Genomic DNA, 15,980 nt, shown 5'->3' on the forward strand with positions numbered 1-15,980 from the left:
CATAAGACCTACTTACCAAACTGCATGGTTTGCAGTATCAGTACCTGATGCTATCTCAAAGTGAGCCACTAGTAACAAATTTTAGAAGACAATGGAGGAGAAATCACAGAGTCAGATGGCCTTTATTCACAGAATAAAGATGTGATTTGAGGACATCTTGGCAGAGTTCTATCTAGTTTCCACAGTGCTCCCTGCCACTGCAGCACTGGCTGTACCTATGCTATCTCTTTCTGTATCAGTCACCTGCCAATCAGAGTGGTTTCCTACTATGGCCAGTTGTAAAATATTTGGAATATCTCATGACTTCTCTTGGCTTTCATTTCTACATTCTTCCTTTTGTACTATTTGATTTTTAGCAAAACTCTTTTTTAAAATATACCAAAAAGAAATTGTGGAAGTAAGGATGTAAGCCACGTTACTACTTTTTAAGTTGAAAAAAAAAATGACAACAGCACTTTAGGTTTTCCTATCTTGTAGACTTTTCCATGTCTTGGGTGTGTGATATACTTTATCAGAATTTATGTGTTATCCACCTGTATTTTAGGATGGAGGCCTAGAAGAACGATTCTGTTTGCAAGCTGGGATGCAGAAGAATTTGGCCTTCTTGGTTCTACTGAGTGGGCAGAGGTAGGTTGACAATTTGCTTCCATATGAATTTTTCCAAATGGCAAAGCAGTTGAGAATTTTTTTTTCATGCAGTTTGGAGAAATAACAAGTGATCCCAGTCAGGCAATGCTTCCAGTGTTTCTAAACGTCTCTCGTGTGGGTTCAACCTTTTGATATTGGGACATAATGTCCTGTAGGCAAAATTCATCCCAAGGAATGACACACCAAGTTATTCTTAAAAACCACTGAATGAAAACCGTCTCATAAGTTTTTAAGTATGTAGACAACATTGTGTTGGGATTCATTCATACCTATACTTGGCCGCACATGACTCATAGGTACACGTTGGACACGCCTAATTATTCTAAATGATTGTAGCATTGTTCAAATGTCTACAAGAGGGCAACAAGACCACTCAGCTGGGAAAGGCACTTACTTGCTGCCAAGCTGATGATTTGAGTCCAATTCTTGGGACCAGATGGTGGGAGGCGAGAACCGACAGCTGCAATCTGTCCTCAGATGACTACATATGTGTCAGGGCATGCGGGCTTACATAACATGCAAACAAGCACTGAGTCAATCAATCGATACGATTTTTTAAAAAAAAACAGCAAAATTATCTTAAGAATTTGCATTCATTTGATTTTTTTTTGAGAAACATCTAATGTCAACTATTGAAATTAATTTACTTTTATGACAATGAAATACAGTTAACAAATCAATGTACTGGAAACCAAATTCAAAATAAAACTACATGGAAGTTTCTGTTGTGTTTCTCCCTCATCACCCAAAATAGCTGCAAGTGGTACTTCCACTGAACTCTCAGTTTCTACAGTAAGCCCCGGTTTGCATTTATCTTCTTATCCCTGTGGTCTCCGCTATATTAAATATGGTAGACAGTGAGGCAGACAGAGTACTTACCAGGAGTCCTGAATAATAACCCCACTGGAATTACTGGCTTGGTGTGAACGAGAAGTAAATCCGTGCAGCATTGGTATCTGCTCCGTCAGCTTTCCCTTGCTGCCCTGAATGCTCACGTGACTCGTGTTAAACACAGGTATTACAGGTTTCTCTGGAAACCTGCTGTATTCCTGTTGACCAAGGTGAAGTTTTTCTCCACAAGAAAGTTTCATCCTGGTGTCAGGCAAACCTATGAGTATTCAGGAAGCAGTTTGTCTCTATACGATTATTATTGTTGTTAATATTGTTTTCTTGGTTGGCAGCCTCTTTATTTAGCGCAGGCTGCCTCGGAACTCCCACCTTCTTCTGTCTGAACCCCCTTACTATGATCATATTGTATTTTATAACTCAGACTGGCATATGCTTTTCTGATTTTTTTCTTACAACCAAAATTCTCAAGAAATGTGCTGTTTTAGAGACCCAAAATATCTCAGCAGCGCTTTTTGCTACACTTTAGTTAAAAATGTGCAATTAGTGAAAGTTACCAGTAGGGGGTAATATACTACAAGAGAAATTGGCTTTATGGACAGATTTCCTTCGTAAATTTCCCAGCCAGTACACTGGAAACAGCTGGTTTACTAGATTTGTGAATCTAGCAAAACACCTTTGCTTAAATAATGATAGTATTTTTTAAAAGTATGTTTATACTGAAAAGACTCCTAAAGTGATGTTTACCAAGAAAAATTATGATGGACAGGTGTGTATGTTCAAAAATCCCAACTCCCTTTTCATCTACTTTGTCTGAGCAGTCCATCCTCTCAGATGAGTTCATCAGACATTGCTCTTGTTTCTCAGTGGCGACAAAATCAACATGTTCTCAGCCCAAGAATCTTTTGAGACTTTTATGTGCCAAACTTGCGGAACACATGGTCTAACTTCATTTAAACATCTATATCTGAGAAAGGCAGATGTACCTTGGGTGGGAAGGAGTTATATTACACTTAAAATCTTAATGATTTTTTTAAATATCTTGTTATAGGAACATTCCAGACTCCTCCAAGAACGTGGTGTGGCTTACATAAACGCCGACTCTTCCATAGAAGGTGAATATTGTTGCCCTTGATAGAGAACATCTGGTTACTCTGGAGTTCACAATTTAGTTGAAGAATTGCATCCCAGCACAGAAGGCAGACAGACCATTAACATGGAGTTAGGATACCTCTGGGTGTTTCCACACCTCTCCCCTTGATTCAGAGCTGACTGCATAAATAACTCAGAGATATTTTCCCCACTCTGTATTGCGGTGCCGGTCCAGAAAGACAGTGTTTCTTACTTTGCCTCCTCTATCAGATTCTCTTACACATGGTGACAGTTACCCATTGAGTGTCTAAGTCGTGAACCTTAAGAATCTTTTGTTTTTGAATGCCATATTTAAGTATAGAGATTACAGAGATGCCAAAGCCAGCAAGGCACTTTTAGGCAAGACTGACAAACTAAGTTGTATTCTAGAAACCCATTTAAAGATGGATAGTGAGAACTGACATTAGCACACATACACAAACACACATGCACACATGCTTGCACGCACGCTTGCACACACGCAATGTAAATTCTCCATACCAACAACACAGTGCATTGATGGTATCACATTGACGTTTGCATCTTCTTCTTCATCTGAATTTCTATTTTTGAGCACTATTGTTTCAAAGTTTAGCCATTCTGGTGCAAGTCAATTCTTCTTCCTCCTATCATTTAATGGTCAAAGGCATTGCAGTTCACAACAGATTCCCATCTCCTTCCTTTGTGATTCTTTACCTCTAAAAAGGTACCTGTCTCAAAGGTTCTTATCATGTTTTTAAAAGGAGTTGGTGTTTCCAAACTCCATGATATCTGACTTGCATTCAGTGACTATTCAAAAATCACCAATGTGATCATCACTCTTCCCTTGCTTAAATCATAGGCTTGGGGGAGTTGGAGATGTAGCTCAGGGACAGAGAAGTTACCTAGCATGCCCCATTTATTCCCCAACGTTGCAAAAATACAAGTACAGATGTGATCATACTGCACATGTGTGCCTTATATAATAAAAACTACAAATAAACAAATTTCAAATGGTGCAAAAATGATGCTGTTATTCTTATTGATTATTTCAAATGTTATATATCTTTGGTGTTTTAGTATATCACTGAGTTTAGATAACTATGTTATATTTGGAATTTTTTAATTTTTAGGATCAAGAACAAATACACATAGGTACAATGTGATTGAGATACCATATTCCTCACTTTATTGCATTTTTGGGTTAGATGTTCATTACTAACAAGATGAAATAAACCACATGTTTATGAATTTATGTAAAATGCAATCACATACATAAAACAAACAACAAATATGTTTTTTTAATGTTTTTGTAAATAATAAAATTTATTATATTAAAAGAAAGTTGAAAGCAATACGCAAGTAGCTCTTATTGTTCTCTCCAAAAGAACTGTCATCTTCTGTTTAGAGTGTTTTTATTATGTGAACTCTGAGACTATTTAGCTGATACATGCTCCAGAAGTGATTTAGATGCTGTCTTAATCGCTTTCCTTCTAATCTGTATGCAGTGTAACCATCATATGCTGTAAGTACTTATATTATCTCTATTGTACAAAGGGAAGCTGTGATTTAGAGAAATCAAATATCTTCCCATAAGTTACCTTCTAGGGAAGGGTTGAGATGAGAGCCATCCTAACCATTATACTTTTTACCTCCTGTTAGATCCGACAGGACTTTGGTTTAATATCACACATATATGGTTCTAGATCCCACTTTTCACTCAGAAAACATTATATAAAACTTCTGTATGTGGAATATACATTGTCTTACTAGACTTATAGAGCAAGAACCACAGTAAATCCCAATGCCAAAAAAGACAAAAATAAAATGATAGAGCCACCTTTGTAGTGTATTCAGTAGAACAGGTACAGTTTAGTTCTGTAGCTGATCCTGCAGCAAGGGTCCTTTAATGTATACACACTTTTCTAAAAGAAGTTTGAAGTGAACATAGAGCTACAAGTGTAATTCTTTGGTACAAAAAATAGCGCATTTAAATGGCAACAAATGCCTTCAAACCATCTCCCTTCAGGTCGCCTTTATATAAATGCATGTGAGTATCCAAAATTATATTTTCTATTTATATATGTAGTCTATGTTTACTGAGTTAAAGTTCTTACTTTGTAGTCTTGTCTGGCATAGAGCTCATGAACATCCCGCTTCAGCTTCCTGAATGTTGGGATTGCATGTCTGTACCATTTAGCCTTCGGTGACATGGGTCTTTTAATTTGAGAGTAAAAGATACATAACATTCTTGGAAGGAATCTCATGATGCGGACACATATGTGAAGGCTCTTCTTTTGTAACAATGCATTTGGAGGAAAGAAATGATAAGACAGTTAGGCAATGTGTGAGGGAGGTGAGTGGTGTGAAAAACAGACCAAGGGCAAGTGTTGACGACAGTAGCTTGTCTGGGGTGGAGGCAGCGTGCAGTGTCACATAGAGGAGTGAGGGAGGTCGCGCAGAAAATGTAACCTGAATCCAAAGGGTGAAGAAGTCATGCAGATATGACGTAGAACACTGATCCGTACTGAGGTAACAGGGTTTGTCAGGTCCTTAACGCTTTAAGTCTTGGGTAGAGCCAGGTGAAGATTTGGAGAGCTGATTGTCAATTTAGTTCTCTCCCCAACCTCAGGCCTACTTTCAACCATGTCAATGCCAAAGATGTTGGATTTTATAGTTTAAGGTGGAGAGCATTGACGAGATCATGCTATGTAAAGTTTAGCAGCGGTCTTTGAAAAAAGTAACAAACAAAACAAGCTATTCTATCCTTTCTGTTACAGGAAACTACACCCTAAGAGTCGATTGCACACCCCTGCTGCACAGCTTAGTCTACAACTTAACAAAAGAGGTAAGGAGAAAGGCAACCCATCTCGGGAACTCTGCAAATGATATTGCCTGGGGTGCAATTATTATGCGACACATTGTATTGTTTATAGCCAACCTTATTTTCATCTGATACATTTTCCCTTCCCTGAACCGTCACAGTTAACCAACTCTTTCTCTATATACTATCTCCCATCTCCTAACTTCTGTGAGGCAGCCTTTAGGCTGCTTTCTGCCTACAATTCCCACTTTCTCATTGAGGGACACACTTTAGCTTATGCATCAGATTTGTGAGTATTTTATTCTTTTTAACTTGTGTAGCTCCAAAGCCCAGATGAAGGCTTTGAAGGCAAATCTCTTTACGACAGCTGGAGAGAAAAGAATCCTTCACCAGAATCCAATGAAGTGCCCAGGTACAGAAACACCCCAGCCATTCTAACCAGTTTGGTTGTTTTGTGGATTGTGTTGGAAATAAAAGAGTACTTTAAAAAAAATTTTGTAAAAAGGAACTTTCAAAATTCTCTGACATCTGACAAATGAATTTAGTGCTTAGATTTACAATAAAATATTACCCTGTGGCTTGAAATTAAATCTGTGTGTTTCAAATGCTGATTTTTGGACAATCGATATGCAAGAGGCAGCTGCCAAGCTTTTAATGACATGCTCCCTACAAAGTATACTGTGAAAATCAATTTTAATATTTTTAGAGGAAAGGGAAAATAATGGTGCTTATTAGGATACATGATGCTCATACGTGGTTCATGTAAAAGGTCACAATGGAGAAAATGGAACACGATTCATGACAAATATCTATCCCACCTCAGTCTACAGTTAATCATTTTCCTGAGCATCATGCAGGTGACACATATTTTGTTTGCTCTGATACATTAAAACTATGACTGCATGATTGTATCTTTACATGCAAGAGAAGGGAAATAAGTATCTCAATAGTTTGTAAATGAAGATCTCTATAATATGAATAAATTAAAATTTTCAGGCAGAATTTATATTCTAATTATCTGAATATGTCTGATTCCTTTCATTAGCATATATTACAGACACAGATGAAACAGATAGTTTGAATGAAAGTATTCTCCAACCTTCAGAATGCTCAAATTAAACAGTGACTTATAGAAGTACCACTCCATAAAATTGTATTACACAGTAAGCATATTTTCAGAACCAGAATAAGTATCTTACTTTAACTGTATATCTAAGGCTATCACATTTTTAATACTTTAACTATAATTTAGTAATTGACCTTTGATCTTTATAGAATGAACATAATACTTTGAACTAATTGTGCTAATTTTAAATCTGAAAGGATTAGCAAGCTGGGGTCTGGCAATGATTTTGAAGTGTTTTTCCAAAGACTTGGAATTGCTTCAGGCAGAGCACGGTACACTAAAAATTGGGTAAGTCTAAATTAATGAGTTCTTAAGTATTAAGTATGGGTACATTTAACTAAATTAATGTTTTACTTCAGTAAATACCTCTGGCACTAGAGGAACAATTGGAAAGCCAAACAGCGATGTCCTATTGGTTGTCTGTCACTGTTTTTATGGGCATGCATTCACAGCCCACTTGGCACTCATACTGCTTTCTGCAGTCTAGAACTTCCAAGATAACCATTAAGTGTATTCTGTTTTACTGATTTGGTGACTTAATATTCACTTCATCATTAAAGTTAATGAGAATTATCTTGGACTCATCTTTCTCTAGTTTCTCTCAAAATTCATCCAAATCAGCAAGACCTGACAAATATTTGGATTTTTGCCTGTTATATTGTAGTTCAGATCATTAAATAAACATCAGATCACTGAAAAATTGGCATAATACAACAAAACCGTAAATAATTTTCCATACCCTTCCTTGTTGTGAAAGATAAATTTTTAGTTTTAGGTTTTAAATGTGTTTTTTATAAAATCTCAAGTAGTTTTATGAAAGCTCATAGCTAGAGATTTTTGATTCTTATGTTCAAACTACCATTAAGTTCTGTTTTACAGTCAAGTCTTTTGTATATTTGTTTCCTAATCCTTACTTTCTTCAATACTTGTAAGTAATAAATTACATTTCTCATATTTTGTTTTTCAGATTTGTATTAGTAAGAGAAAGTGTCAGAGTTATTTTCTTATTTAGGTTTGATTGCTGTGATGAAACACCATGACCAAATCAACTTGGGCAGGACTGTACAATATTGAAGGAAGCCAGGGCAGGGACCTCTAGGCAGGAGCTGATTTAGAGGCCATTGAGCAACGCTGCTTTCTGACTTGCTTGTTCTGACTTGCTCAGTCCAAGGATGGCACCACCCACAATGGTTTGGACCCTTGCCCAATAATCACTAATTAATAAAATGCCTTACAGATTTGTTTACCAACTCTGACTTCCTATTGTGCACCAATCCTTAAGCCACCCAGCATTGAACTTTTGTATAATTTTTTACTCATTCCTAAGTTATTTGCCCCCAGCCAGGGATCTTTCGGGGTTAAGAAGTTATATGGGTTCATGCGGGGATTTTGATGAAAATGGATACATTTGACATATAAGAAACTAAAACAGCCAAAGTTCAGATGACTACCAAACATTCTTGGTAATGAATTTTGGACTAAGAATGAAACTCTTCTCTCGTTAATAATGCCCGAGTCTCCGTCCCTTCATCATGATAATAAATAGCATGTTCTTTATATCAGTGACAGAGGAGCATATTGAGAAAAGGTGAGAAGACATTAGTCAGCAGCTCACTGTGTGAAAAGTCCTTGGTTTGCACATATGTGGCTTTCTTGTACCTCAATGAGCATCACTTCTCTCTCATTATGTTTCTCAGTTCTCCACTGTGGTCCTTGCTGCTTTGTTTCTCCACTCTGCAGCAGGCTGCTTCTCAGATGTTTTTCTGTGGAATTTTCAGTGGTAAATTTGACATAGTCACCTACATTCTAGGCTGTACTATTGCTTCAATTGTCTAATAATTTCCCATCTCTCTTCTTGAATCATTTCTCTTCTAACGCAACATTGTATATAGTCTAGTCTATTCTTTGGATTCTCAACACATCTGACAACTCTCTTTACTGTCTCCCAAAGAATATTTTCAGGTTTTTTTTTGTAGCATGTCTACACGTGTTTTCATTTGCCCATAGCTAAAGTAGCAGAATTCTAAGTTCCCAAGTTTACATGGTTCCTGTTCACCAGTGATCAACCTTAATAATGTGCAGAGTAAATGCCGTGTTGTGGGTCTTATGGACTATCTTACAAGAGATGTATTTTATTTCTTCCTCCTAGAAAACAGACAAAGTCAGAAGCTATCCACTCTACCACAGTGTCTATGAAACATATGAGTTAGTGGAAAAATTTTATGATCCAGCCTTTAAATATCACCTCGCTGTGGCCCAGGTTCGAGGAGGGATGGTGTTTGAACTGGCCAATTCTCTAGTGCTTCCTTTTGACTGTCAAGATTATGCAATAGCTCTGAAAAAGTATGCTGAAAATATCTACAACATTTCAATGAACCACCCCCAAGAGATGAAGGAATACTCGGTATCATTTGGTAGGTTGCAATTTATCTTTCACATTCAGTCTTGTGCTTTTTAATGATTTCTCATCATTGTTTCTATTGCACTTGATAAGTCTTTTTTCCTAAAATACCTTTTAAAAGCATAGATGTGTTAAAATATAAAAAGACCTCATAAAATACAAAATGGCTTCCTGTGTTGTTTGCACATTTTGAACTGTACAGAAGCCATGCATTTTTCTTTTACTGAAGTGGGGTTTGCATACCTTGCACTGGCTGATGTTAGACTCTCGAATGGAGGTGCCGCACCTGCTCTAGCTTTCTGAGTACTGAGACTGTAGGCATTGCCAACTTACTTGCTTTAGAAACCATGTTCTCAAAGCTTTTGCTAATTTGAATTTCCATTTCAGAGTCCCTGTTTTCTGCAGTAAATAGTTTTACAGAGATTGCATCTGAGTTCAACAAAAAACTTCAAGGCTTGGATAAAAGCAAGTATGTCATATATTAAATTATATCCATATGAGATAATTATGTCTAATATATGTGCATAAGTATACAATAAAAATAACACTACTTTACATTTTTGTCGGAGAAATAGCTTTGGAAATTCTTTCCTGTTTTCTGTCTTCACTCGAATGCATCTTGTTGAGGGTTCTGTAGCATCCAGAGATTTTAGTTCTTACATGAGTTGGAACTGGACCGTAGTGCCTCCTTCCTGCCATGTAGTAATAAGAGTGGTGGGGCTGAGTTCCTAGCACCCGTGCTGCCTGCTCGGCTAGCTTATGCCCCGAAATAATTACACGGACACTGTATTCTTTTAATCACTGCTTGGCCCCTTAGCTCTAGCCCTTACTGGCTAATTCTGATATCCCGATCAACCCATCTCTAATAATCTGTGAGCACCGGTCTTACCGGGAAGATTCTAGCCTAAGTCCATCCTGGGTCGGAGCTGGGGCATGGCATCTCTCTGAGGCGTCTGCTCCGGAAAAGAGAGCTGTGGAGTCTGAGCCCACTTCCTCTTCCTCCCAGCGTTCTGTTCTGTTTACTCCACCCACCTATGTTCTAAGCTATGAGCCCAAGCAGTTTGTTTATTACTTAACCAATGAAATCAACAGATTGATATATGACACTCCCACATCACTGCCAGCCTATTACATACCACTTTCCTACTTTAGTACTGACTCCAACATGTTTTGGTTTCTCTTGTTCTTTATTTCATCCCCTGTGCATCATAATCCAACTAGATTCTTTTGTTCTTGGAGCAATCTTTTCTTTACTTATGCTCAAAGTCATTATATGCATACCCATATGATCCTTTCCAATTCCAGTAAAAAAAGAAAATAGTTTCAGGAATAATAAATACTGATAAATCATTGTTTTCAGAAGTGCTGAACAAATAGGAATAATTCTGTGTAAAGCCAATACCATAAGCCAAATTTGATAAATGCTGCAATGTTTACTATTTAATTGTAAAATTATAACCTTTGCCAAACAAATCCTTATTTTATGAAATGGAGTCATAACCCTGTATAATGTTCAGGATTTCTCTGAAGTTAAACTACTATAAAAGCATTTACAAGAGTGAGGAACTATAATTATTATTAAAACTAATATAAAATGAAAATCTTGATAAATTAATGGATAAAACTATTTATTAAAACTATAACATTCACTAATTATATCATAACATAGTTAGAATACTGTATTCCATAATTAATGATTGAGCTATTTGGGGGTTGATGGTAGATTTTTAATTGCATTAACTCACTTTTATTAACAATGATAACTTCCTATATCAACCCTATAATCTCCCTTAAGAATATGAACTCCGTAATAGTGTGTTTGCTACATGATGTTTGAATACTGAAAAAAATACAAATTAAGAATTATATATTTGACAAATTTATTTCAAACAATAAGGATATTATATATTGTCACTTATTTAATATTTTTAATTTTCATAAAGTTAATTATATTAGTAGATTTTCACATTTCAATGTTTTTGTTAATTTCTTGAGTATACTGTTAGGTTCTCTAAGGTGAAAAAGAACTTGACAATAATTATAAACACAGGGTTATTAATTCTCATCTTCCTGTGCATCAAAGTTATTGTCATGTGTTACCACCAGTGTCTTACTGTTTCACAACTCATGTTTTATTTGGGTATTATTATACTAATATCTGTTTTATTCCTTTTATTTTTTTATTTTATAATGTGATTAAATCATTCCTACCCTCTCATTCCTCTCTCCAATCCCTTTATACCCCTCTTTTTCTCTTTCAGATTCATGCTTTCATTTTTCACTGATTGTTGTTTACAATAGTTCTGAATAAATAAGTACAACCTGTTCAGTCTGTGTAATGTTTCTGGTATTCTTAATTTGCATATTACAATGATTTAAAATGCATTAGTGAGTTTGATTTTATTACAGACTTATAGTTTGCCAGGTAGTATTCATAGCTTCCTGAAGGTATAACTTTATCAATTTCTGTTTTAGCCCCATGTCACTGAGAATTATGAATGACCAGCTGATGTATCTGGAACGTGCATTCATTGATCCTTTAGGGTTACCAGGCAGGCCTTTCTACAGGTGAGGAAAAAATATTTTCTAGTATAGTATCACTTTGTGTAAAAAAATCATGGCTTATTTATTTTAATGTTCAAAATACTTTTAGTGAGTTAATTTTACTGTACACAGATTTAGGTTCTGTAAAATATGTTTGTTTCAAGTATGAACATTTTGTCCTTCATCCCTGTTTCATTCATTGCTCTAAGAACACAGTCCGCTTGTCCTCTCTAACTGGCTTTCTTCATTCCTCCAGTGTCCTTTCTGTACTTTACTGGTCTTTAAGGAGTTCTAGGCCCCACAATTAAAGCGAGTGTAACTTATCCTTCTGTGTACAGTTGGTTTTGATTAACGTGATGATCTCTAGTTGCATCCTTTTTCTAGCAAACAGCATAATTACATTCTTCTTGGTTGCTGGACAAAATGCCATTGTTTTTCATACATACACACATATATACACATGTTCATGAATATATATATTCATGAATATATATATATACCACTTTTATATGAATTCACTGACAGCTAACTAGGCTAGTCCTATGAGCTGTAATAAAATAGTGCTACAATAAGCACTAGAATGCATTTTTCTCAGACATAGATAGAGAGTCCTTCAGGCTTACACCCAGAAGTGGGATAGATGAGTCATATGGTAACTCTGTTTGTAGTTTTATTGAGGCACGTTCATATTTATCCTTATAGTAATTGTTCTAAGTACACCGCAACCGTTACTGTATAAATGTTCCCTTCCCCATACTTTCTCATCTGCATTTGTTTGTGTTTGTTGGTTACTGGGGAGAGATGGAATACCAAGGTATTTTAATTGAAATTTTCATGATAAATATCCAATAAACATATAAAAATTATTTTTTATATGTTTAAATTACCAATAAACATAAAAATTTCTTTTTTATATGTTTATTGGATATTTATGTTTTATCTTATGAGACCAGTGTGTTTATTTCATTTGCTCATTTGTTGACTGTGCTGTTTGGGTTTGGAAGTTAAATGAGTGTATTCTTTATATATTCTAGATAAAAATCCTCTGCCAGATGTTTAACTAAGAAAGGCATTCTCCAATTTCATCAATATTTCCTTCATTAGGATTTTCTCTACTGCACAGAACCTTTAAATTTTCCTTAATTCATATTTGGCAATTCTTGGCATTATTTATTAGCAACTGGAGTCCTTTTCAAATATCCTTGTCTATACCTATACCTTGAAATATTTTTATATATTTATCATTATCAAGGTTTCAGGTCATACATTATGGTTGTTGATTCATTATAAAATGCTTCTTCTGTAGGGTGAGAGACAGAGATATAGTTTTATTCTTTTTATCTAGTTTACTTAACCATTTGCTTTTTCTCAGTGAATATTTTTGACATATTTTTAAATGTGAGGTTTTATTTCTGATTCATCTCTTATATCCCATTTATCCATGGATTGTTTTGTGGGCTCTGTAGTGTGACCTGAAATTAAGTACTATGATACCTTGAGAATTATTCTTTTTACTCAGAATCATTCTGAATTGTTGAAAACTGTGGTAGTTAATCTTAGAGTTGAGTTGATGAGCTTTAGAATCACCTGAGAGAAAAACCTCTGGGTGTGAGGTTGTTAACAGAGATGTTTAGCCAATTCAAGAGCACACATACTTAGCTTAGGTATCATCATGACACAGGGTCTGGATGGAATGAAGGGGGACTGTAATTGGACCATCAGCATTCATCTCTCTGTTTCCTGACTATGAATGCAATATGCTCAGCTGTCCCACACTTCTGTTGTCATGTGTCCTCCACCATAGCAGACTTTGTTAGCATTCAGGCATTATGCTGGTCTGCCCCCTGTCACCTGGCTGCATGCACTTGCTAGTACTCAGGCAGTACTCTGACGTGCTCAGGGTCCTGACAACATCAGCTGCATCACTACAGCTATGCTCACTTTTAAAAGGTCGGTCACCTGCCTCCTCTCTCTCTGCCCCTCTCTGTCTCTCTGCCTTGCTGACTCTCTCTGTCTCTCAGCTACTCTGTCTCTGTCTACTTTGTCTCTCTGTCTTTCTCTCTCTCTCTGCTTCCATCTCTCTTTGTGTCTCTTTACTCTCTTCTGCTGCCCCTTTCTGCAGAAGTAAGTCTCCCCTTTCCCCTCCCTTTTTTCCCATTCTTTTCCTCTAATAAAAAAACTCTCCAAGTGAGCTCTGTTACATGATGACTTCCCTCCCTCTTCCTCTCTCTCTCTCTCTCTCTTTGTTTTTTAAATTATAACACACTGTAATCTTAAATTGTGAGACAAAATATTCCATTCTTTCCTTATGCTGATTTTGGGAGGTATTTTGTCACAGCAAGGAAAATGTGAGTAATACAGGAAACCTGTGTTGAGCGTGGGTTGCTGTTGTGATAATCTCACTGAGGCTCACGGTTCTTTGGCATTAGTTTGAAGGTTGAATGTGGGAGAGTTTGGTAATCAAGCCTTAAAGTAAGCACACTTTATTGAGTTTTAAAACCCTATCTGATAAGGGTTGGGAATACTAGAATGCTGGGGGGAATATGGAGACTAGCTGTTTAGCTCACCAGTTTTAGGGGAGCAAGAAGACTCTACTAGAACCTGGGCCAAGTGTATTTGTGTTTATTCTAATAAAGAATGAGAAGAATCTGACATTATTCTGATAGGCCAGTAGTTCTCAACCTGAGTCCTGACCACTTTGGAGTGTGAAGGATCCTTTCATTGGGACCACTTATCAGATATCCTGCATATGAGATATTTACATTTTGATTCATAAGAGAATGTTATGTTAACCCTTATAAAGTATGGATCCATCTTACCAAAAGAATAAAAAGTTGAACCTAGTGTACAGTAGGCTGGTTACAAGCATGATGTCATGATGTGTCTTAACAAGGAGGATAATGTAAAGTTCATCACTTACTGGCAGTGCACTTGGAGACTACTTCATTTATCAATTATTTTCTTCTCAGATAACTTTCCTCCTCTGAGAACACTGTTATCCACATTATACAGTTTATTTTCAGTGCTTGTAAAAGGTGTACATCATCATTTTAAAACCTTAAAACAGTTCTCAATGGCTATCCTTACTGTTATTTGTTTAGCTCTGAAGCACTTTGAGTTGTCCATTAAAAGTAAAAATCAATGTGCCTGAGGATTATAAAAGTTTAGGTAACAAGTGAATAAGTAAGAAAATAAGGAGTATGCAGTTTGAATATAATGCCCTCATTCTCTTGCATATTGTTTGTGCAACGAATGGACAGAAATCTGTTTTTTTTTTCAACAGGCATATCATCTACGCTCCAAGCAGCCACAACAAATATGCAGGAGAGTCATTCCCAGGCATTTATGATGCTCTTTTTGATATCGAGAGCAAAGCAGACCCTTCTAAAGCCTGGAGAGAAGTGAAGAGACAGATTTCTATTGCAGCCTTCACGGTGCAAGCTGCAGCAGAGACTTTGAGAGAAGTAGCCTAAGGGTACTTCAGAGAGTCCATATTTGGTAGGTATGATATTATTGGAAGAACCTATATAGAAAAATAAATATATGACATTTTATGATTATGTGTAATATCTGTATGTGTATATATGCATATATTTCTTTTATTTTTCCTTATGGATCAAAAAAGAAAAATGGAAATTTTTATTTTATAATTGTGGAATTTATTTATGAAATTTGAAGTTCAATGGTTAAGTGATTAAAACTAAGGTGAACAACTGAATATAACAACTCATTTACCTGGCATCATCAGATAATTATTAGAAATCTAATTCAGCATCTAACTCAGTCATTTCAATGTAAACCAGCACCAGTTCATGTCACACCTGTGACAGTGTACAAGGGTGCTCTGCCCCATAGGCTTAGGTGGTGCCTGGCCACCAAACCTCAAAGGTTCATTTAAGACATAGTAGCTGAAATCATACCACAAGGGCATGTGCTCAACTATGTTCATATCAGCATTATTTGTCATAACTGGAACCTGGAAACCACCTAAATGCCCCCTACCAAAGAACGGATAAGGAAAATGTGGTACATTTGCACAATGGAGTACTACACAGCAGAAAAAAATAATGACATCTTGTAATTTGCAGGCAAATGGATGGATCTAGGAAACATCATATTGAATGAGGTAAACCAGAGCCCGAAAGACAAATATAATATGTACTCACTCATAAGTGTCTTTTAGATATCCTACAATTCATAATCACAGAGAACCTGGACAACAAAGAGAACCCTAAGAGAGACATACATGGATCTAATCTAAGTGGGAAGTAGAAAAATGCAAGATCTCTTGAGTAAATTGGGGGCATGGGGACCATGGGAGAGGGTTGAAGGGTAGGGGAGAGGAAAGGAGGGAAGCAGTGAAAAATATATAGCTCAATAAAAGCAATTTACAAAAAGACACAGTAACTGATGATTTCTTGTCTTTTCATAGTTCTAGTAAACCTCATTACTCTGTATTATTAAACATAACTATTTATAGA

The 15,980-nt window shown here is 36.3% G+C and overlaps 1 protein-coding gene across 1 annotated transcript in view; it reads left to right on the forward strand.

The window, feature by feature from the left end:
• Folh1 (folate hydrolase 1) overlaps positions 1-14,972 on the forward strand; it is a 37,062-nt gene extending 22,090 nt beyond the window's left edge. Inside the window, exons 11-19 of the mRNA XM_075952581.1 lie at positions 545-627; positions 2,546-2,609; positions 5,385-5,452; positions 5,749-5,840; positions 6,752-6,842; positions 8,704-8,968; positions 9,343-9,424; positions 11,431-11,523; positions 14,783-14,972. Of these exons, the coding sequence (XP_075808696.1) occupies positions 545-627; positions 2,546-2,609; positions 5,385-5,452; positions 5,749-5,840; positions 6,752-6,842; positions 8,704-8,968; positions 9,343-9,424; positions 11,431-11,523; positions 14,783-14,972 (1,028 nt within the window). The remainder of the gene's footprint in view (positions 1-544; positions 628-2,545; positions 2,610-5,384; positions 5,453-5,748; positions 5,841-6,751; positions 6,843-8,703; positions 8,969-9,342; positions 9,425-11,430; positions 11,524-14,782) is intronic.
• The last annotated feature ends 1,008 nt before the right edge of the window (positions 14,973-15,980 follow it).

Source organism: Microtus pennsylvanicus, chromosome 18 (assembly GCF_037038515.1).
Source record: "Microtus pennsylvanicus isolate mMicPen1 chromosome 18, mMicPen1.hap1, whole genome shotgun sequence".
NCBI lineage: Eukaryota > Metazoa > Chordata > Mammalia > Rodentia > Cricetidae > Microtus > Microtus pennsylvanicus.